The 23,265-nt window shown below is 37.0% G+C and overlaps 1 protein-coding gene across 1 annotated transcript in view; it reads right to left on the bottom strand.

Annotated features, from left to right (window-relative positions):
* Nucleotides 1-1,525: 1,525 nt before the first annotated feature.
* The window catches only part of LOC101741118 (glutamate receptor 1), a 96,282-nt gene continuing 74,542 nt past the window's right edge, over nucleotides 1,526-23,265 (bottom strand). The window contains exons 5-18 of the mRNA XM_062671131.1: nucleotides 15,741-15,994; nucleotides 15,129-15,260; nucleotides 14,385-14,585; nucleotides 13,061-13,168; nucleotides 12,739-12,970; nucleotides 12,348-12,442; nucleotides 8,622-8,786; nucleotides 8,022-8,156; nucleotides 7,564-7,652; nucleotides 6,689-6,839; nucleotides 6,423-6,613; nucleotides 6,175-6,274; nucleotides 5,814-6,095; nucleotides 1,526-5,026 (exon numbers count right to left, since the gene is read on the bottom strand). Of these exons, the coding sequence (XP_062527115.1) occupies nucleotides 4,958-5,026; nucleotides 5,814-6,095; nucleotides 6,175-6,274; nucleotides 6,423-6,613; nucleotides 6,689-6,839; nucleotides 7,564-7,652; nucleotides 8,022-8,156; nucleotides 8,622-8,786; nucleotides 12,348-12,442; nucleotides 12,739-12,970; nucleotides 13,061-13,168; nucleotides 14,385-14,585; nucleotides 15,129-15,260; nucleotides 15,741-15,994 (2,204 nt within the window). The 3' untranslated portion in view covers nucleotides 1,526-4,957. The remainder of the gene's footprint in view (nucleotides 5,027-5,813; nucleotides 6,096-6,174; nucleotides 6,275-6,422; nucleotides 6,614-6,688; nucleotides 6,840-7,563; nucleotides 7,653-8,021; nucleotides 8,157-8,621; nucleotides 8,787-12,347; nucleotides 12,443-12,738; nucleotides 12,971-13,060; nucleotides 13,169-14,384; nucleotides 14,586-15,128; nucleotides 15,261-15,740; nucleotides 15,995-23,265) is intronic.

Here is a 23,265-nt window from a genome sequence, read left to right as displayed (position 1 = left end):
GGTACCAAAGACAGAAAGAGCCCAAGTTTCTCAGTAGATCAAGATGTCGCAAACGATCTGTGTCAACACGCTCACTATTGTTCGATAAAGTAAAATACGATTTTCGAGTCCTATCCATCTAGAACAGTTACTAACAGTTATGCGTGAAGATCTTTGCGCTAATCCTTTTAATTGGTTCACATAATTTCCAGCTTTGAATTTTTCACGCTCGCTTCATATAACTCATAATTTTGATTTGAAGACGTTAATGTTGTGAAGTAAGTATTTGGTTTTGAACAGTTATTTACAGTTAAGCATGAAGATCTATGCGCTATTCCTTTTAATTGGTTAACAGAATTTTCAATTTCGATTTTTCGCATCGGACGCTTTCACATAATTCATAATTTTGATTTGGAGACGTTAATGTTGTGAAGTAAGTATTTGGCTTTGAACAGCTATTTACAGTTAAGCATGAAGATCTTTGTGCTCTTCCTTTTAATTGGTTCACAGAATTTTCAATTTCGAATTTTCGCATCGGACGCTTTCACATAATTCATAATTTTGATTTGAAGACGTTAATGTTGTGAAGTAAGTGTTTGTTTTTTTAAAAATCAGTTCTTTCCACTTTCACTAGAACAAGTGTCCTTCTTCAAACGAGGCTTATGGAGAGTATTAAGCGGTAGGCAGCGGCTTGGCTCTGCCCCTGGCATTGCTGAAGTCCATAGGCGACGGTAACCACTCACCATCAGGTGGGCCGTATGCACGTCTGCCTACAAGGCCAATAAAAAAAAATAAAAAAAGTGGGCAAGCAATGGCTCAGCCGCCATGAGGGTGAAGTAACCTCTAGTCACAATAGTAATATCGTACATTAGTGCATGTTGAATTAATAACTTAAGTTGTAACGTAATTTTATTCAGGCTCAAAACGTTTGTCAATAATTTTGATTACTTATCGTTACTGCTTTTACTGGTGGTAGGACCTCTTGTGAGTCCGCGCGGGTAGGTACCACCACCCTGCTTATTTCTGCCGTGAAGCAGTAATGCGTTTCGGTTTGAAGGGTGGGGCGGCCGTTGTAACTATACTTGAGACCTTAGAACTTATATCTCAAGCTGGGTGGCGCATTTACGTTGTAGATGTCTATGAGCTCCAGTAACCACTTTACACTACCAGGTGGGCTGTGAGCTCGTCCACCCATCTAAGCAATAAAAAAAAAACGTTCATAACTTTCGATCTAAACATAATCTTGGTGATTACGTATTCACAATCAACAAAAACAAAATAGTCTGAGATGAATGTGAGTAGCGTAGCTCATGCAAATGTTTCTAATTCAATTTATCGTCTTAGCTAAGTGACTTTTATAATCCAGTGGGACGTACGCTTCTATATTACCAAGTTGAAAGTAACGTTTAAGATACTTGAATCGTAATAGCTGAATAATAATAAAAGTAGTTACATCATTTTTATTTGGAAGAGATGTGAGAGATCTGAATGAGAGATACATTTAGTTTATAACAGAGATTAGAGGGGCAATGTAATAAAAAGGCCATTTTGCATTTTATCTCTTTATTACGATTTATTATAACAAACATTTAAGTAGACAGTTTCATATATGAATAAGTTACATTTATGCTAAGTAAACAGGTATGCAGTAAACACATTCTCGTAACGTCGGTGACGTTCGTACAAATGTTTGAATAAGTTAGATTACTCAGACATTTCACAAATAAGACGATCGATTATAATAACGGTAACATTAAAATATATCTTAACTCTAAACACTAACAATGAAACGATTATGTAAATCAGTCGTTTGAAGGATAACTTCTAAACATTGTATAACGTAAATGTGTTTATTTTTATTATCATGGCAATAACAGAAATTTATTTAAAACGACTACTGATCGATTGGTGATTTAAAATAATGTCATTAAATACAATGTAAATGTTTATCAACAATAAGGAGATCAGGCAAGATAACTAGAAAGAAAAATGCGAAATTATTTATTACAGCGAATTAAATTCATTTTTATTATTAAAATTTTGAAATGTCACATCGTCTGTAACCGACCGCAATTAGCTGAAAACGCGTGTTTTCTCAGTTTATGTTTAAAATAAAGTATTTTACACCGATCCGGTAACAGAATTCAGCCTTTCGCAGAGGGACGGATGTGGCCACGCATTCCATTAAAACTCGCTTCATAATTAACAGCGCCGATAACTTCGTTTACTTTGAAATCGCTTCCATTAAAGATGATATTCAAACAATTACGGATCATTTTTCTCCACATGCGTTCGAAAGAAAAAGCATGTAAACAAAATTTATCATATTAAATATTTACCTGAGCTAATCACAAGCTCTTTGTGTTCAAACAGCTGATCAAGTGGCGGTCTGAGGTTATTATATAAATTCGGCATTAATTATGACGTCACGTCATGTTGACGGTAATTAATTATTGTGGATCGAGAGTAGATATTATGATATATCTGACATGTGGTCGTTGGAGGTGTTTGACGTGTATCGGTAATGATTACAATTGAAAAGATAATTGAGTAGTTGTTCTGACGAGTTTAAATCAAGACCGTTTCAATCTGAAAGTTCCGATGATCGTTTTCTTTATATTTTGGTATTAATCTTTAGTAAAGTATCTCTAGTAGTTTGTTTAAAAAAACGATGCATCATTTAACTGTCTCAATAAATAAAGGAATTCATATTGGCAGGCGAATGTTGTACGTTTCCGTCTATATTAAAATTCTTTTTTTCTTATCGAAATCCCAACAACGTCTTCTTTTAAATTAAATTAATTTTCAGCAAGCAAGCAAGCAATATGGAAAAGAACTGATTTATCCGCAGCTTATTTACAGACCGTACTTAAAAATTAAAAAAAACCTGTAGGACGGAAGCTTAAAGTAATTTAAAGTATTCCTTTAAAACAATAAGGTTTATGACATATTAACTTAAATTACGAGCGATAGGTGAGATAAAGATTAAAGATTTTTCCCAGAAATTTGATATGATTCAATTTTTGCCTTTGGCATCTCTAACCTAGGGTTCATGATGTCATCAATAGCATTTCACAAAAGAAAACGTGTGTACGAATTCCAAGGAAACGGAATCTACTTCAAAGTTACAGATTATTAATTTACTTAGTGTGCATACATCAATAGAGTGCTGTATATGTGTTTATGTATTACATATATCGTAAAGTCACAGTAGCATTCTCGTAGCAAGACTACAATTCAGGGTTACCTCTATAGAGTAAATTAGGTCTACCATTATCACACAGCGACTTATTCTACGCTTATGAATATACTTAGAATGTTTTGTAATAAGATATTCAAGTTAGAAATTTAAGTTTTAACTACGAAATTTGATATTAGTAGTAAGTTCGCTGGTAGAAATGGAAAAAATGGGCATTTCCGTACCGACACGAGGGTGTGTTCCATTTGATATAATATCGTACGGAAATGAGAATATTGATGATAAATTATAAATACAGTAGTATTTGAATTATTTTAAATAAATAATACTTCTTATAAAAATAATAATCTTTAACAGCAGAATTAAGAAATATTGAAAAGTTGGAGTATTTGTTTGTAATTTGGCACAGAAGAATCAGACGAATATTTATAGACACAAAAACACCAGACTAACATTAAAATACAATTACATCAGAATTAATCTAAGACGATCACTTAGCGAGTCTCAAAGTTCCATTCAAACGTTAATTCTAAAATAATATTAGGCGCAAAAAACTTTGAATTTCTCACAACATTAAACTATGCGATCTAGATATTTCGATAAATATTACAGACATCGTGGATTCTCAACGGTTTAATGAAGCATAAATACAGAAAACACTGAACACATACTCGATATTACGAATATAATAATTAAGATCTGCAAGCGGGTCGTTAATTATGACAGGAGGGCAGCCTCGTGCCCGTCCACGGGAACTCGGCCATAATTAACATTTATCTTTACTTAACTACCAGGTGTAGATAACTAAAGAATTTTATAATTACATCATCTAATTGAAAAGTTTAAATCTAAACACGTAATAAATATAAGACCCTGATATTCAACTACTTTTAAATACGACAGGTTTTACTAAGTTTTCAGCACGTGTATAAGGAAGAAGATGCATGTTTCTGTGTATTAGTTCCTAATAAGTTACACATGTTTTTACGTATTATAAATCAAAGGTTTTGATATAATTTATGAAAGTTCCACTTTTTCTGAAGGGCACCACGCATCATTCGATAACATAAATTATTTTAAAATGCGACTAGATCTATGTTTAGAGCCAATAAATTATCTCCTAAATTGTAAAATGTATATTTAGTTTATTATAAATATAACATTATCATAGAATTGAAATAAATCATTTTGAGAAAAAAAAGTATCGTTGATACATTAATTAGCCGAACATGAAAATTAATCTAGAAAAAGTAATCCGAAAATCTAATTTTCTGCATTAAATTAATATCCCACGGCAACTGAGCTTTTCTTACCATACAGCAATAAGAAATTTATACGATAACAAAAATAAAAAACGTGCTGAGCCGCTTTATTCACATCGGTCGTTTGTACTTGATAGAGGTCGACCAAAATGGATATTAGGGCATTCCCAAACTAGTTTCGAATTGAAACGCGAAACAAATACATAAATCTAACCGATCTACACATCTCTACCATGTAACTCGCTCGCATAATACACAAACGTACATACGATGAACTGTGCACTAAATTAGTTCGAAAAAGTACATTCTAATTCACTATAGGTACAGACGCTCATTGCGTATACGTTAATTAATTAAGATATTCAGGGTCTTGTAATGGGTCGAATAATTATTAGAGGAAATTTTGTTAAATGCCGTGGTATTATTTGATCGTTTACAATTGATAGAGATCAACTGAGGTGGATTGTCGCCTGGGTTGGGATAGCCGGCGGCAGACGCTGGCCTCCCGAGCCGAGGATCAGACTTGCGTGAAGCTAGCGTGCAGGGAAGTCTCCTCCTGACCGATCTGGGTGGCCGGGCTGTAGTACTGGGCGAATAATTTTTTTATATTCAAATTTATACATTTTCAAATGATTTTTGATGAGAGAAGGTCATTAGGTAACCAGAACATAGCTGTGTTTCACCAGCATCCTTGAACTACCAATGCCTCGAACATAATAATTAAACGCCCTGCCTATTTCCGCCGTGAAGCAGTAATGCGTTTCGGTTTGAATGGTGGGGCAGCCGTTGTAACTATACTGAGACCTTAGAACTTATATCTCAAGGTGGGTGGCGCATTTAGGTTGTAGATATCTATGGGCTCCAGTAACCATTTAACACCAGGTGGGCTGTGAGCTCGTCCACCCATTTAAGCAATAAAAAAAATTGTCTGTTTTATCAATGCCATTGATACTTTAATATAACGTCGTAAAATAAATAAGATTTAATGTACACGGATTTCATGATGATTTTATAGCAATTCTCAAAAGAGAACCCACGAAATTGAATGTTTTTTTTTGTTGAAAGGAAAAATTTCTTACATATTTATTCTTTCATAACACCGTGTAAGGAAATGAGGTAGCGTTGAAATATGTAAAAGCGCGCATCTAAATGTTATAAAAAGGCCGTAACTTAGGAATCATGAAACTATCATAAAACTCATGCTGTGCCCGATGTTAGAAAACATACGCAGAATTGAGTTATGACATAAAGAAATGGAAATGTTAACTTTCTATCGTGTGTAAATAATTGTGAATATAAAACTCAATTCCTCATGTTCCTTCACGATTATTTTCAATGGAATGCTGTAACGGGATTTGTTCATTTCTACTTACGCTCACTCCAGTGAAGGCTCCGCCATTCCATCCGAGTCGGTCGCTATCACGTTGTGGGGTTCGCTGAGAATTGTTCTTCCTGTCACGGTTGGTTCCAGACGAAGCAAGTTGAGCGCGGGCGCGTAACGCTGCCCCTAGTGGGACATTGGCGCGAGCTGCTTCAGCACGACCATGCTGACAAAATTCCAATAATGCCACGCCTAAAGCAAGACCCAGTCCACCCAGCAAGACGTAGAACAGTCCCGCCACTTGACCTAAAGTCAGTTCCGAGCCTTGAACGTCCTGAAAAATAATTTTCATGTTAGTTTTGTTTGTCTCGACAGCTATCAAAATAATACTGAATTTAGGGGGGCAAGCTTACCTGGTTAGCTTCACACTCTGCTTTAGTAAACCATTTGCGGATGAGTTTTTGCAACTCGCCGTCATTTTTAAGTGATTGGAGGGCAAGGTTGATTCCGTCCCTAAAAACACTTCTCGTTGTAAAATCTACGCACTACGTTAAAACCTAACGTTATTTTCGCAAGCTTTCGCATTGCAATTCTGTTTTGGTAAGTAGCTAAGCTATTTCGCTAAAGCTTAAATAGTTAAGAGTATAAAAAGGATGCCCACCGCAATTTGGATCCCTTCGGCATTGCGACTGCAAAATCCTGCACCCCAGTGCTGGCAACGGTGACTAACATTTCACAGGGCTTTTTATCATTTTCGCTATTAGAACCAGCAGGATCGAAGATAAAATTAAGCCAGCCATTCCCTTCACCTCCTTCTTGGAACATTGAATTTCCTAGATTGCCAGCCGTATCCTGTCAAATTAACGATAGTAATGTACATGTATCTAGAAAGTGTAACATAATAAATAAATTATTTGTATTACCCACCTCAGGGCATGTCGCTAATTTGTTGTATGATTGACTCGGTTCCGATATACGTGTCAGGGTGAGGTAAGACGCCAAATTGGCAGTGTACGACGAGATAACGATCAATGCGAAAAACCACCAAACCGATCCTACAATTCTTCCGGAAATCGATCTGAGGAAATTAAATTTATGTATGTTTCTCTCGTGAAAACGCACTAATGAATAAAAAAAAATTATATATTTTTTTTTTATTGCCCTTCTAGGCAGACGAGCATACGGCCCACCTGATGGTGAGTGGTTACCGTCGCCCATGGACTTCAGCAATGCCAGGGGCAGAGCCAAGCCGCTGCCTACCGTTGAGTACTCTCTCCACAAGCCTCGTTTAAAAAAGGACAAGTCATAGGGCTCGGGAAACTCCGTGGAGGGAAGCTCATTCCAAAAGCCAGATGGTACGTGGCAAAAAGATCTCTGGAAACGCACTGTGGATGAACGCAGTGGCTCCAGGTTGTATGGATGAACTCTACTCCGGTGGCGGGCGGTGCGATAGTAAAAAAGAGATGATGGGATCATCTCAAACAATTCTTCAGGGCACTCCCCATGGAACATACGGAACAAAATACAGAGAGAAGCGAAGCCCCTCCGCAGACTCAGAGATCCCAAACGATCCGTTTGGAATCAAATTATTTGATTTTACGTTAAATATACATAACCTGAAAACATTTTATGGACAAAGCACTAGACGTTTAATACGATTTACTTTGGGATGTAGTTGTAGAGTGACTCAAATTTTCGGTTTCACTAAAATATTTGTTTGGCGTGTCTACTTATTAATGTTCTGCTCTTCGGTGTGAGAATTTTATTACTTTAGACAATCAAATATTAAAATATACACTGACCTCGGCGTAATGTCGCTGCCCTGCTGCATAAAAGAACCCAACGAAAACCACATAGAATTCCAGAAGGTGAATTCGTTGACCGCGGTCGTCTGAAACGTTGCGAACGATTTTAATTAAGTTAATTTAAGCGCCGAAACATTCTTGAGGAGGGTTCGTTTTGTCTAGCTTCAAGAATTACCATTACTGGTGGTAGGACCTCTTGTGAGTCCACGCGGGTGGGTACCACTACCCTGCCTATTTCTGCCGTGAAGCAGTAATGCGTTTTGGTTTGAAGGGTGGGGCAGCCGTTGTAACTATACGTGAGACCTTAGAACTTATATCTCAAGGTAGGTGGCGCATTTACGTTGTGGATGTCTATGGGCTCCAGTAACCACTTAACACCAGGTGGGCTGTGAGCTCGTCCACCCATCTAAGTAATAAAATAAAAAAAAAGAATATTTTGATGTTTTAAAATTTACCTTTGTTGTTGCCACTTCCGAGTGATCCGAAGTTTGAGAGTCGGTGAATGAAATCAAACGCCATTCGTGCGGGGAAAATCTCGATACCAGAAATAGTACAACACTAACGGCGAACAAGCTGAATATAATGCAGAGCTGTGAAGATTTAATACAATCATAGGTTTCATGTAAATTTATTATTGAACTAGCGGCCCTCTCCGGCTCCGCTCGAGTCTTTAACAAAAATTTCAACGATATTTGACGTTGTTTTTTTTATTTTTTAAATAAAGGAACACTTATTGCGGCATAACTAAAATAGTTAGACATATGCTGTCGCGACACTGTTATTTTATTCTATCATCAATAGTTTTCGCAGGGCATGCAATGTAAAGAATATTTTAGGTAAATTTTCTACTCCTTGGGCTACATTATTGGAGATTTGGTAAAGATCCCTATTTTTTTTAAACTATGTCACTCGGGAATAGTGTAGCTTCCAAACAGTGAAAGATTTTTTCAAATCGGTTCAGTAGTTTCGTAGCCTATTCAATACAAACAAACAAACAAATATTTTCTCTTTATAATATTAGTATAGATAAAACTTTAATTAAGATTATTTCATACCCATATTTCCTTAGAAAGTGGATGAAGAAAACTGAATATCGTAGTGGGGTCCTTGAATGAATTTTTTTTCGTTTTGACATCGAACGACAAAAATGGTTTGCTAAAGTCAATAACAGTTTCTCTTTCTAGTGTGATCGTGAGTGGAGCTATAGCCATATCTACTTCCTGAAAATAACAAGTAAAATCACATATTTAAAATATTTTGGGTGAAACTTTGCGCTGTTATTAAAATGGTCTACGTAATTTTATGATATATATTTTTATTAATTGAAAGCATCAGACAGGATTACGTCGTCATTTAAGAAGAAAAAATCCGTTTATGTATTTATAAAAAAATCCAGTTCACGAGGTGTTGTTTAAATTGATATTTTGTGTTAAAATTAATTCACGCGAGAAAAAGGCTGCACTTTACTCAAAAAATTCCAAATTCGATCTCTACAATACGTTACAACGTTTGGAAGAGTTTGTACAGTCTACTCTGGCATACAATAGGTGGTTTCCAATAGCTATTTGCTTGAAAAGGTTTCTAGGAATTTCACAAATATGCTTTTGACGTCGTTTTTTTTTTTTTTTTTTTTTTTTTTTATGATTGAAAGTTTACTGGTGGCCCGAAAGCCTTTCCAGTTTCACCAGGACAGGTGGGCGAGCAAAGGCTCAGCCAAGAGGGGTGGGATTTGCTAACAACTGCCCGAGCGCCTCCGAAGGAGACCTAACAACTCAAGAGCAATTGTTTCGCGAATGAATCTACTACCGGATCGGAATCGCGACCCGCTGAGAAGATCCGGCGAGAAACTCAGCGGGCTGATGCATGGGTTAGGTTGCACGTCGACCTCTTTGTCGAGTTCGACGAGTACGGTTACCGGGGTCCCTAAGCCTGCCCCTAGTATTAGAGCTGAAGGCATCTAATGCAAAGGTTATTGGATCTGATGGATCCGTAAGGACGTGTCTAGGGCGTCGACGGTGACTGGCTCCTGCATGATCAGGATTCGGGGAGTAGTCAGCGGCGGCAACGATAAGGCGATTATCATGACGCATAGCCTTATCGAAGTATCGTTCCGACGCTGACTTCATGTATTTCCGAATTGATTCGAGGCCCAGGTCGTCGTGTAGGTCAACGTTCCTCACGAACCACGGAGCCCCGACAGCTAACCTGCAAAAGCGGGATTGTAGGGATTGGAGGGTGTCTATGTGTGTGCGGGCCGCGTGAGCGAACACCACACTCGCGTAAGTCATGACGGGCCTTATGCAAGTTTTGTAAAGTGTCACCTTGTTCCGAAGGGACATTTTACTCCGCTTACAGATCATGGGGTAGAGTCTACCGAGAATAAACGCGGCACGGTCACGGACTGATTTTATATGCGGGCGGAATGTCATCGATGCATCCAGGGTAACGCCCAGGTACTTGACCTTCCTGGCCCAGGGTATGGGTTGTCTAAAGAGAGTAATCGGGGGTGTGAGATTCCTCCTCCTAATCCGGGAGGAAATCCGTGTGGAGCTTCCCCTCTGAAATAGCACCGCAGTACTTTTCGCTGGGTTGATGTCTATGCGCCATTTTCGGAACCACTGTCCTAGGGCTAGGGCTGCGCTCTGAAGCTTCTTCGCGATTAGGGACTTATTTCTACTAGAATAGTAAACAGTCGTGTCGTCGGCGAATAAAGTTAAATGGGTCGGCGGCGACCGGGGAATATCGTTGACGAATAAGCTAAATAGGAGGGGTGAGAGGACAGAGCCTTGCGGGACTCCAGCTGTGAGAGGTCGTGGGGAGGAGCGGGTTCCCTCGACTCGATATCGAAAAGAGCGGTTCGACAAGAAGTCCCGTATGATGAGCACGAGACTATCCGGCACGCCCATGTTGAATAGTTTGAAAATCAAACCATTGTGCCAGACTTTGTCGAACGCTTTTGCGACGTCGAAGAAGAGAGCTCCCGTGTATAACGGTTTTGGTCGATTAAGCCCCACAAGAATGTGCTCCGTGAGGCGGTGCACCTGTTGAACGCATGAGTGATTTGTACGGAATCCGAATTGTTCATCGATAAGAATGCCCTTGGATGAGACGAAGTCTCTGAGGCGTTTGTAGAGCAGACGCTCATACAGTTTGCCTAGAGACATGAGGAGGCTAATCGGGCGGTAGCTCGTCGGATCATGTTTTGACGTCGTCCAAGTGAGTGTTTGCTATTGGAAAATCTTGCATTCATATTCGAATAGGTTGGATTTGGAATGGACATTGGAAATATACTTTTTATTTTATCGTATAGAGCTCGCTTGAAGACTGAACACCTGGTAATGTTTACAAATGTAACAAAACTATAATGTATAATGTTAAACAAAAATATTAGCGAAAAAAGCAATTTCAATAAGTCGATTTGAAATATGTATGTATGTTTGAAAATTGAGATGAATATTTTATTTAAATTATAAAAAAATACTCATAAAATATATAATAATAAATAATAGAACACATTTTACTTTTCCATAATTAAAAAACGAAGTGTTTGACCATATGTTTGATGTTGTCCTTAAAATATTAATAATGTACATTAAGTAGGTAGGTAAGGTTCAAGTAGAAATAGTAATTAGTCGTAACGAAAGTAATTATTGATTGTAATTAATCTAAGAGTTAAGATAGCCAATGGTCATGATCCAGTTGTGGTTGTGCAAGGTCATGATTGTTTATGCATCGGATGTGAAACTACTCACAGAAAAGTAGCTTGACTTTTGAAAAACGAATTTTATCTTATTTTGATTTTTGTGACGTTCGCATGTAAGGTCGGATGATAGCCTGAAAACTGGTAGCTTTAATATTGAAATGTCGAACTTATGTATCAGTTCCCTTCGAAATCTGGTAGTTTATGAACTGGTCATTACAGAGGGTTAATAAACAAAAAAAAAAAAAATATAACTTTAGCATTAAAATGTCGTGCATATTTTTCCTGTTCATAACGCGATTTTCGAAATTTCGAACATAGTTCGTGATGTCAAAAACATATATTAAAAGTAAAAAATAATTTAGAGTACTGTTCTGATCTACTAAAATAAATAAAAGAGGAAATTATGAGAAAAATTAAAACACTTGATCTTCTTAAATACAAAAACTTTTATCATAAAACAGAATTGATCTTGCCCAAAAATCGTTCGAAGCAAACTGACCTAATTAGAAAGTTTATCGTATGACCCGTCCCTTAATAAACTAATACAACCAAATGCAAATTCAATTAGCACATTTAAATCATCCTTAATAATTCGATCACTAAAAAATATATCCCTAGCAAGGAAAAGGGTTTTTAATTATTTTTGAGTGAAGAGTATTATTACGTCGGCAAACGGATAACTGAACTGATTTCAACTCCTTAATTTCGACTCCCAAGAGGACTGGCCGTGATAATGCTTTTACCACTGTCTATACAGAAATGTCGCAAGATTTAATTTACTTTATTATGTACTTAGAACTCGTCTTTAACTGTATTAAAACGTAGCTCCCTATCGAATTTCCGTATTAGAAAGATTAAATTTGTATTTGAATGTATGTCGTCGTTTGAAAATTTTAGGCTGTTTAGCTGGGTTAGCTATTGCGAATTAAAAAAAAACAATGGCCATTGTAAGTTGTTTGTTGCGTCATTACATTAAGGAAAATATCGTAGACTGTGGTCGTGTGGTTTCTAAAAACTTTTGCACGACCCCTATGATCGAGTGACCCATTTTTAAGAAAACTATTGTAATTTGTATTACCTTCCTGACGAGTTCGCCAACCATCCCGTCCCAACCGCCAACTATTTTCGGATTGTCGTTTCCGTACTTTCCGTCTTTCACCAGTCGTAAGTCATCTAACAAACGAAAGAATCTTTTAGGACACATGTCTATACTTAATTGAAAAATGAGTTTTCATAGACCGTTTATTGTTGTTAATGTTTCCGTTCAAATTTATATTAGGTCAAATGTATTATTCCTGTCTCGGTCGACAGCAAAATAGCTAAGTTTATGAAACTATCACATTAATATAGTTAGACAGTGTTGTGAGAGTTAGATTACAACTTGTAGGTATTATCTGATTGGACATTGAATACGGAATAGGTCTCACTTCGAAATTCGATTTTCACATAACACGAGCCGGGAGACTTACATTTGATTTCCAACTTATCCGATAACATTTTGGCGAGGTCTACACAGAAGCCTCTGTATGGGTCGTTAGGCGTGGATTCCGGCCCGCCTGCTTTATGCCGCATAACGTATGGGGGCTCTTCTATGGTGGACACTATGTATGTTTTGTTTCGATCGTATGTTCCGGGGGGAGACAATGGTGATAGCTTGGGCACCACCGGCACAAGTCCGCGGTTGTCATACCACGTCGCAATCTGTGTTGAGCATGATTGAACATTTTTAGTTTTTTGTATCATTCATATGAGTATTCAGCGTCGGATAGCTTACGATTTTAGTTTACTTACTTTGACCATTTCACCATCAACAGTGAGCTCCATGATTTGCAAGGTAAAGTTGCGACGATGGCCCTCTTCGTTGAACCGAAGGCTTCCGGTCAGCCCATCTAACTCCGTCTGAAGCAAAACGTATTACTTTCAATTCTACAATGCTTCTTGTACTTCGTGGACAGCGTAATTCGCGTTGCTCAATACTTACGTACTCCAATATCTTTCCGATATCTTGGACGAAGAACCTCTAATCGTGCAACGAGAAATCCATTTGCCCTGTTTTTTTTATTTTTATTTTAAATGGAATTTTTATATTTTTCAACGGCGAATCCGAGCAGTTAGCAAGTGCGAGGGTTAATTACACGTCACCCGACGAAACCTAATTAATCGTCGGGACCTCGGAACCGTCCTCATCGCGCCCGATAAAAGACGGACCCGTATTCAGCACCTGTGTTCTTGTAATATCGCTCAATTTAAATTTCGCACGACATTATTACGGACCTGATGCACCAAATAACTCGTATTCAGGACAGATAGACGGTAAAAGTTTTTGGGCCACTAATAGCGTAGGGATTCGAAAGAGACTAAGCACGAAGCAAACAGAGTTCTTGACTTTTTGGCTTAGATAAATAAAAACTCTTTACGTCTTGAAGGATTGGAACTTGAACAAACATATTAATAACGTTCTTGGTTAATAAAGTTGGTCCGTTTTCCTTGGTCCGATAATAATAATTAAAAAAAAAAACATTTTTCACATCTCCCGATATCATTGGAAGTTTTAATCGATTCCCAATTTTGTCGAGTACATCTCTAAACCTGATCTCCATAAAGTAGGTAATAACAAAAAAAAACTATGTTCGCGTTAATTAATTTAAGATAACCTACCCGTCAACGGAGTATTTAGTTCTACGCACTTAATTAGGAGGCCGTATTTGCCGTAAACGTGAATGAGTGGTGTTGTTCAACTACATAACTGTTTATATCAGCGCGACGTTTCATGTTGCCAACGACGTCATCCACTCTTCATTACAAGCCTGTGTGAATAACGAAGCATTCGCTAGCAGTCGTAATTGAATGTATGAACCGATTAATCATTCGCATTCGCAATAGTGTATTCAAAACGTCCGTACAGAATAGGTAACACTTGATGGAGCTACAACCGTTACTTTCAGAACGAAGCCGAATGTAGGTGACGATACAATGAACTCGAGACCAGAGACCGAGCTAGCGTATAATTATGATATGAGCGTGGGTTGCTAGACAAAAGTTATGGCTGAGTTACATAATAACGTGCTAGTGGGTCTCGGCTGGGGTCATTAAGGCGGTCTCTAGTTTTAAGTACCTTTTTAATCATCCGTGATATCTTGTCGCCGTGTTCGTAAGGTGTAATTTTGCCTTTAGGGTTGCAGTCGATGATGCGGCTTGTGTTCACGTTGGCATTCCGTCTTATCGTTCCCCTCAGTATATCTGGCTTCTTACGGAGTAGCCGCACTATGGCGTCCACCAACACCTGGACCGCGTCGTACATGAGGGCAGCTTGGGCCTAAACACAGTGGAATTATTAAAAATACACTTTAATACATATATAACTCAAATATTAATTATTTAAAATGTATGAGTATTTTAAGAGAATATTTTAATGTTTTTATAACATATAGAGTTCTTTTCTATATGGAATGAAAAGAAAAAAATTTAAACTTTTTGTTTGATTTCATTTTATTATCCAAATTTCGTTTGGTGGCACTTTCTTGGGGGATTTGAGCTCTTTCGATGTACATGAAATGGTTATATACCATATTATATGTATATAATACATACGTAATACGTATTTTATAATTTTGGTCTTCAGTTATCGTCGTATCCTCTTGTACATGTGAATTTATCTAAAAATAACCTTTAATAATTCATTACTTTTGTGTGGGCGAAACACCCCTTAAAGTCGCTCCCCAAGATTCTCATTTCAACGTTAATACCTGAGTTGTCCCCCAAGATTGACGACCAAAACAAAGAGACAGATTTGGACGTTGTCGAGAAAATCTTCGATAAAAAGTTCCGCATAAAATCCTTAGAATTGTAAAGTACTCACCGAAATAGAATTCTTCTTCCAAACATCGATAAAATCTCTTACGACTTTTCTCGAAAAATCCAGTACTCTAAACCCAGTTATGTTAATAGCTCCGAATTCTGTGACCTCCCTTTCCCAGCGATCGTCCATCACCTGGATAAACAAATACATTGTCGACGTCTAGACACAACTTAAATATTGTGGCAGCAAATTACGTTTGTAAATTTGTATTTTTTCCAGATCACGGTTCACGAGTTCAAAGTTTAATTCTCGTAGTTCCTTTTAGATTTCTAACATTAATATAGAGCTCGATTCTATTTGCTAATCTTGTTTTCATTCAATTCAAATAAAAGTATGTACATTTAATTCATATTTTATCTTCTTCTCTTTCTTATTTAACTTAAATTCTCAGTTGAGGAATATAACGTGCGGTAATAAATTAGTTCTTGATTAACGTTAGAAATTTCGTCTTCACATATTTAAGTTACAGTATTAATTACGAGTAGGAATTATTAATTTCAAAATGTCTCGTCAAATCCTGAATACGACCGCTAGAACGCAAATAGCGGTGACCTCTTCAGCCTCCTCAGAATTCCGACAATTAGGCTTTGACTTGACTCGGGGATTACTTACCAGACCGCTTAGAAAATAATGGTAGTTCCGGCGCCCGAGCCTTACGTCGCGCACGTGCAAAATTAGAGCTTCTTTAGCGAGTTGTGTTGTGGAGTCGAGTACAACGTATTTATTGCTCCAGCGATCCAGACGCTCGATCGAGCCGAGAAATGCGATCACGTCAGTTGCGTTGGAGACGCGTTTCACATTAGAAATTCGAAAAGTAGCGTTGCCCGGTTGCAGACTTTGGTACAGTTGCTGGAGGCGAAGCAGACCTATAAGAGAAACACATTTGAGCGTTCGCGTTCGATTCAGCAAAATCGTTTTTTAGCAGATATTACTCCATTATTATACCTTAAAATATATTAAAACAAAATGGAATAATCTTTTTGGAACAAAGTTCCTTATGGGACGATGCGGTGGGGTACCCTAACCGGGAAAATACCGTCCGTAACCTAAGATTTTTATTAGTAATGCACACAGTGTACGACTTAACTTTGTAGTAACGTACAAAAAATAACATATTTTTTTATCATTCATTGACCACGATCTCAGAGTGTTCGTTTGCGCAATACACTAACTAGTAACTCTTATGCAAACAACCGTGAATGAATGTACCACAATAAGTTCGCACGTTACTGAATGACCGTGGGTTGTTGCGAAACCTCCAGTTTTATTTTATTTATACCTCGAATAGAACTTAAAATTAATATTTTTATAATAAGGAACTTCGTTCCTATCCGGTGTCCCACGACACCACACATCTTCTTTTTATTATAAGCTTTGATTTCTATTTTTATTAAACGCATTCTTCGAATATGAACCCGCACGGATGGGTAACATCATCCTATCTATTTCTGAGGCGAAGCAGTCGTGCGTTCCAGTTTGAGGGATGCGACAGTCGTTTTAACTTACAATTTAGACTCGAGCCTGATATTTTACGGACAGCCCCAGTAACTCTTAGGGTGTCGTGAGTTCTAATCATCTAGCAAAATAAAAAGAGATATTTAACGTAACACTTTTTGATACTAGACCTCACTCATGACTTTTGGCTTCGCGAAATTTGTAATTCAGAAGGCATTAAATAATTTGCGTTTTCCCACGATAAAGAGATTCAAGTTATATCACATTTATAAAATTAGTATGGATGAATGTTATAGACAAATCCGAAAGATCACAGACTAGTCTTAAGTTTGTAGTCTTTAATTAAAAGTAGAAGAAGCCTTAATCAAAGGCCGAAATTGCTTGGTAATTCAATCTTTTTTTTTTAGTCAAACCTAAGATTGCTTCATTCAACTGGTTCAATAAATATGTAGTAAGTTGAAATTAATGTAAAAGCCCTTTGAGCAAGAGAAAACTCTAAAGTGAATATCTCAAAGGATACCATTTTTATAAAACTAATTAACTGTATTAGTATCCACAAAGTATTTTGCTGCTTGAAATTTCATTTAGTGTTTTCCGAAACATGTTTGAAATTTATAATTTTTCAAATTTCTTTCGGTAGAACCACAGTTTCCTGGTGGCTAAACGGGAATTTATTAATGAGTCTTTTATCTAATAACAGATTTTAATTATGACAAAACTTTTTTCTGTGGTCATAAAAACCGAAAAACTTTTTGCTGGAGCTCCAAGCCGAAATTGTCACAATTCAGTCCATCAGCACAGATTAAATAAAGTCCGACGCTCGATTGTTAGTTTTTATTTTGTGCAATATCATTAGGTGGATTACCTAAAGTGTATTTTCGTCTTACATACCTATGTATTATGGAAGCGGCTTCTGAAAATGTTTTTATCAAAAATAAGATCCTGGGATACGTGGATTGCTTAACTAGTCGGATGTATATTTATTTTACACTAAATTTTAAATCTTCATTCGAGTATGTGTATATATAGGGTGTGAAAAGCAGGGTGGAGAAAACTCTTCAACTATTGTAAATGTTTTAAATTGAGCTCGATGCTATTTATCTGTCTGTTTAGGACATCCTGCAAAATATTTATAAATTTTGTACATACAGAAGACACAAAGAACATAATTAAAAAAAAATGCGTGTTTTGTCGACAAATGAGTGCTTTCCATAATGGCCAACACCTGAACTTTAAGTAAATATGTATCCGATTATTCGATCTCTAGTACTCGTAATAAGGCACACAAGGAAAGAAAAACTTATATTTTTAAATGTCATACTAGGTCTGAACAAAATTGTTGTATATATAAAGTAGTAGTATGCTAAAGTCGTTCTTCACCGCAAAACTATCGTTGGTTTAAAATGTGATTTAAAATTCAAACTTTTAAAAGTAGTTCAATCGGCCTATCGATTTATCTTTTCTATTTATTTGTATACTCTGTGCCATGAGCAAGTATCAAACCCAAACACAAAAGGCATGTGCCACAGTTCATAAACAGTTTTGAGCTGCCGCATCGCTGACATGCTACGACAAACCTTTTCCACATGTCATAGTCAAAGAGATATGTCATTAATCATCGAAAAGATTCATTATGCAGCTCCCGATGTGGCACTTATATCATAATTTAAGTGTAATATCCGCGAAAAGATTGAGGTGGTGACGAAGACGCGCCGAGAAGAGGGTTGACATGCGGGTAATGAAGGCGTTATCGTAGGATTTGTCGCGACCATGTCCCGGTTGGCCCACGCCCTACGTCCTCTCGTTGCAATTTCATATCGTGTCATAGTCGTTGCCCTTTTTCTATTTTTTAACACCTTCACGCTCATAATTCTTGATGATTTTCTAGTATAATGAAGAAGAGACTTTTTTAGTCATTCTAATCCACATTTAGGTGATATTCATTTAAATTTTAAGTTTCAGAAAGAAACAAAAAAAATGGAGACAAGATTCCATTTCACGTGAGCCTTAACTTCGAACATGCTTACGTCTCATTCATGTTACATAAAGTCACTCGGATATTTAGAGTTTAACTGGACTCAGGACGTTCGCATTCATAGTAAACTGGAACTAACTTTCCGAGCGTCTTTTTGCAACATCTGCCGAATTCGAATCTAAAAGTTTTTCTTTATCTTGAGAAGTCCAGCTCGGTAACGACTACAGCTTATCTGCTTTACGGAATCGAGTTTAAGCTTGAGCATTTATATCGACATATATATATAGCTGTGAAGAAATACCCCGGAATTTTATTTGTGAAATCGCAAAGACTTACATACTTGCATGATGGTGTTTAAAAAAAATATGAGATAGTTTATGGAAGCAACGCTTAAATTATGAAATGATGATTACCGAAACAATTGTAAGATATTGTTCTTGTTAGTTGTAGAATAATTAGAGTACATACCTCAGTGATGTTTGAGTAGCGATTGGTGGCGAAATAATATTTGGTATCATTAACCTGAACGTGACGATTGGTTTGCAAGTACATACTGAATGGAATCACACATAGACTGTCGAGTAAACTAGCATAATAATATATGGAAATAATTCTATTGACATGTTTTGAATGCCTTCTTAATCATTGACCGATTGATGCGGATTTTTAACACTCTGTGAACATTTGAACTCGATAAATGGGACAGCGTTTAACTTCTTCTTGATTATAGTTCTTATCTTAAAGATGAATGTTTCATGAATACAAATGAATGATTTGATTTTTTTTTTATGAATTACAGCAATGGTTTTTATGATTTTGAAAAAAAATATTCAAATTTCCCGTCTTCGACTTTACAGCCAATTCAGAACTTTCGAGTACTTTACAGTTTTAATGGTGAAATTTCTTTTGACCACATTTTAAATAAAATTTTCCTATTCATATTTTTTTATTTGCCATATATATTAATGTCAAATAATCTAACACGGGTTCAAAAAGTTAAATGAAAATACGTTTTTACACTGTTTACGAATTAAAAATGTCACAACTGTCTCATAACGAAGTGATCTCACAAAATATAATCGTATACGATATTCAATTATCGCCTCCACGATTTCGACAAACTCATCGTGCGAACTCTGTCTTATCGAAAAATAAATTGTTTTTTTGGTTTCTCTTCGATAAATTGTTCCGCAATAGCAAATAGTGGAAGGGGGCTAAAGCGACAAATTGTTTCGGGTTGTTACCCTTATTTTAGTGGAAAAAAAAAACTTGGAAAGAAAACCAGTTCTTTTTTCCCGGAGAAAATTATCTACAGGCACAGACTGGTCGGGAGGTCGGGACTAGACGGAATTCCGGCGTTGTCGCTCGTTGGACGTGATTCCTCTCTAGAAATGATTACGTCTTTTCTTATTGTGAGAAATGAACGGAACTTCTGACAGTGACCAAGAAGTGAATTGCTCGGTGTTCGTGACCGAGGGGGTAACATTTTTGATCTAGTCGCGTTCTTAAGCGTATTTTGTGTAAGGGAACACGATTCAGTGCAACGAAGTAAAACACTTCGGATTGCTATTATTTTTACCCAAATAAATATTACTTTGACTACTACAGAATTCTCCCGTCTCAAATAATCAACTTGCGGTTCTATATGAGCAGTCGGATCACTCTTTAATAAAAACTCGTCATATGTACACATTTTAATTTTAATAGACATCTGTTTCTATTTTTTCTTTTTGGGGTCTTGTACTCTTTACATATTAACTAAATTTTACTCGATTTTCAATATTCAATTGAAATATTCAATGTTTGTACATACGGTTGTACATATAATAAACGCAAACATGGTCGTACAAATATGGGGTATATACGCTCGAATTTCCTTTTATTAGCATTCCACCAGTGTGCCTGTTTGATGGCCTTAACTATATATGGTGCGCCATTCTGGGGCCAATCTCTGACTGTGAGAGTGCCGAAGCTGCTGTAGCAGCTAAAATGGCTGCACCGGCCAAATGGCTTTGTCTATAAGTGCAGCACCGGCACTTATGGACAAAGCCATTTGAGGTTATCGTAATGTCTCTTTTGTGGTGTCATACGTATTGGCGTGGACTCCGCAATCCTGAAGGTATCCTGGTGTCCTGGAGACGGAGGTGATCGCTGCTGATTACTAGAAACAAGCCACCTTCGTGGCTTGGGAGTAATGCTTGGCCGTCCTAGTATTATCTAAGCGTAGAAGATCCAAAGGAGTTGGGGGTATGGTCCCGGCGACTTTCTGATTCTTTGGTCAGTACCGTAACCTGTTGAGGTCATTCGCCCGGTTTTCAATCAGAGCTGAGCTGGAGGCAGAGTGCTATCACTCTATGGAAACCTTTTGCGAGTGGACCACCTTGCAGAAGTAGGTGTATAGGTGAGCGCTCTTCTCTCTTAGCACTAACTCGTCGCAGTCAAGCTGGAGGAGTCTGACCCGAAACCTGAACTCTATACAGTTTTGTTGTAGTAAAACATAGTACAATTATGGTGCTCGACTAGTGTTCACAGAGTGTAGTTTTTATACCTTTAGAAATAAATAGTCATAGTGGAGCATGAGCGAATTTCACTAGTCACTAATATTTACCACCTGCTTCACGCAGACTGCTACCTTACACGTCCAAGTAAATTAAGAAAGTTTCCTAAACGAGTCACTATACATTGTTTACAAAATAAGTTGAAAATTTGCAATAACAAAATTCAAAATTTCTCTATATTTTATTGATTAAATAGAACTAGACAATGACCAAGCTTTGCTCGTTTTTTTTTTTTGATAACGCCATCTTGTTGTGTCTTTAAAGCGATCAGTTGCCCTCGATTAAGAAAAATAGTATTATTATTAGCCAATAGATGTCAGGAAGAGTTGATTATTGAAAAGACGAATAAAACAACATTTTCTGAAAATAAATCGCAACTAGATCGATCTATCGCCCCTGAAATCCCCTGTATACTAAATTTTATGAAAATCGTTGGAGCCGTTTCCGAGATTCAGATTGTATATTGAAATATATATATACACGAATTGCTCGTTTAAAGGTATAAGATTGCAATTTATATTTTAACCGTGGATGACATCTATCGATCGATTGGGTATTTTGAAACTATTGCTTACTTTATAAAATTTGAAGCGTCAACTGCACGTTAGATCTTTTTTTTTTTTTTTTATTGCTTAGATGGACGGACGAGCTCACAGCCCACCTGGTGTTAAGTGGTTACTGGAGCCCATAGACATCTACAACGTAAATGCGCCACCCACCTCGAGATATAAGTTCTAAGGTCTCAGTATAGTTACAACGGCTACCCCACCCTTCGAACCGAAACGCATTACTGCTTCACGGCGGAAATAGGCGGGGTGGTGGTACCCGTGCGGACTCACAAGAGGTCCTACCACCAGTGATTACGCAAATTATAATTTTTAAAAGATCTACAGGCGCTATCCGCAAAATGCTTCCACGACGAAGGAATAACTTTTACGTTATAAGCGAAACACGCAGTAAATTTGCGTTATTTATTTGTGTTAGAATGTACTATGAGCATGCAGAGCGCGTTTGCAATATCCTACTAATATAAATGCTGCAAAGTTATTTCTGTTTGAAGTACGGAATAGTCACGTTTTCTATATAGTGGCAGCGTTTACGTATTCATCCTTATAAGCTCCGGTAATCGCTTGACATCAAACGGGCTTGGCCTGTCCATCTATGGTAATAAAAACCGAGCTGCTTACGTCCAAAAACACCCAAAAGTTGCCCAAATCGTCAAAAATGTAAGTCAACTACTACCACTATTTGAATAGGACTATTTTGCCTATCACTACACAGTATAAAACAAAGTCGCCTTCTCTGTCCCTATGTCTGTCTGTCCCTATGTATGCTTAAATCTTTAAAACTACGCAACGGATTTTGATGCGTTTTTTTTTAATAGATAGAGTGATTGAAGAGGAAGGTATGTATAATAACATAATAACATCCATTAAATAGTGGAGAAATAAATAATAAATTACAGTTTCCGAAGCGAAGCGAGGGCGGGTCGCTAGTTTATTTTAAGTTAAATTTCGTCATACTTAAAAAAAGAAGACTTTTATGCACTCACTACGTAATAATAGAAAATATACATTTTTCAATTTCACGTAATTCACCGAACATGGAAAAGTCTATTTGAGAAAATGTAATCTAATATTGCAGGGACTGAGGTTATTTTTATTTTATTAGTATAACATAATAATGTTAAGCCCTCCGGGTCTGTTCAACCTACGTTCAAATTTCGTACGAATAATTTTACTACTACCTACTTATTCTTTTGTAATTTATTCTATTTCGTTTATTTTACATTCATTCATGAATGCTTTTCCGCTGATTTTCTTTCTAAGGATCGCGTAAAATTATTATAAATGAACAGTAAATACAATTAACCTAGAATAACAAAAGTATATATTTTTTAATGTGTAGTAAAGTACAAACAAATTAATTCCCAAATTTAACCATTTTTTACTATGCCTTTTAGTTTTATTACATTGTAATGTTGGATTCATGTTTTTTTTTGCTTAAATGAGTGGAAGAGCTCACAGCGCACCTGATGTTAAGTGGTTACTGGAGCCCATAGACATCTACAACGTAAATGCGCCACCCACCTTGAGATATAAGTTCTAAGGTCTCAAGTATAGTTACAACGGCTGCCCCACCCTTCAAA

Source organism: Bombyx mori, chromosome 1, assembly GCF_030269925.1.
Source record: "Bombyx mori chromosome 1, ASM3026992v2".
Lineage (NCBI taxonomy): Eukaryota > Metazoa > Arthropoda > Insecta > Lepidoptera > Bombycidae > Bombyx > Bombyx mori.
Note: the sequence above shows the minus strand (reverse complement) of the source record. Positions and strands in the feature narration are given on the sequence as shown.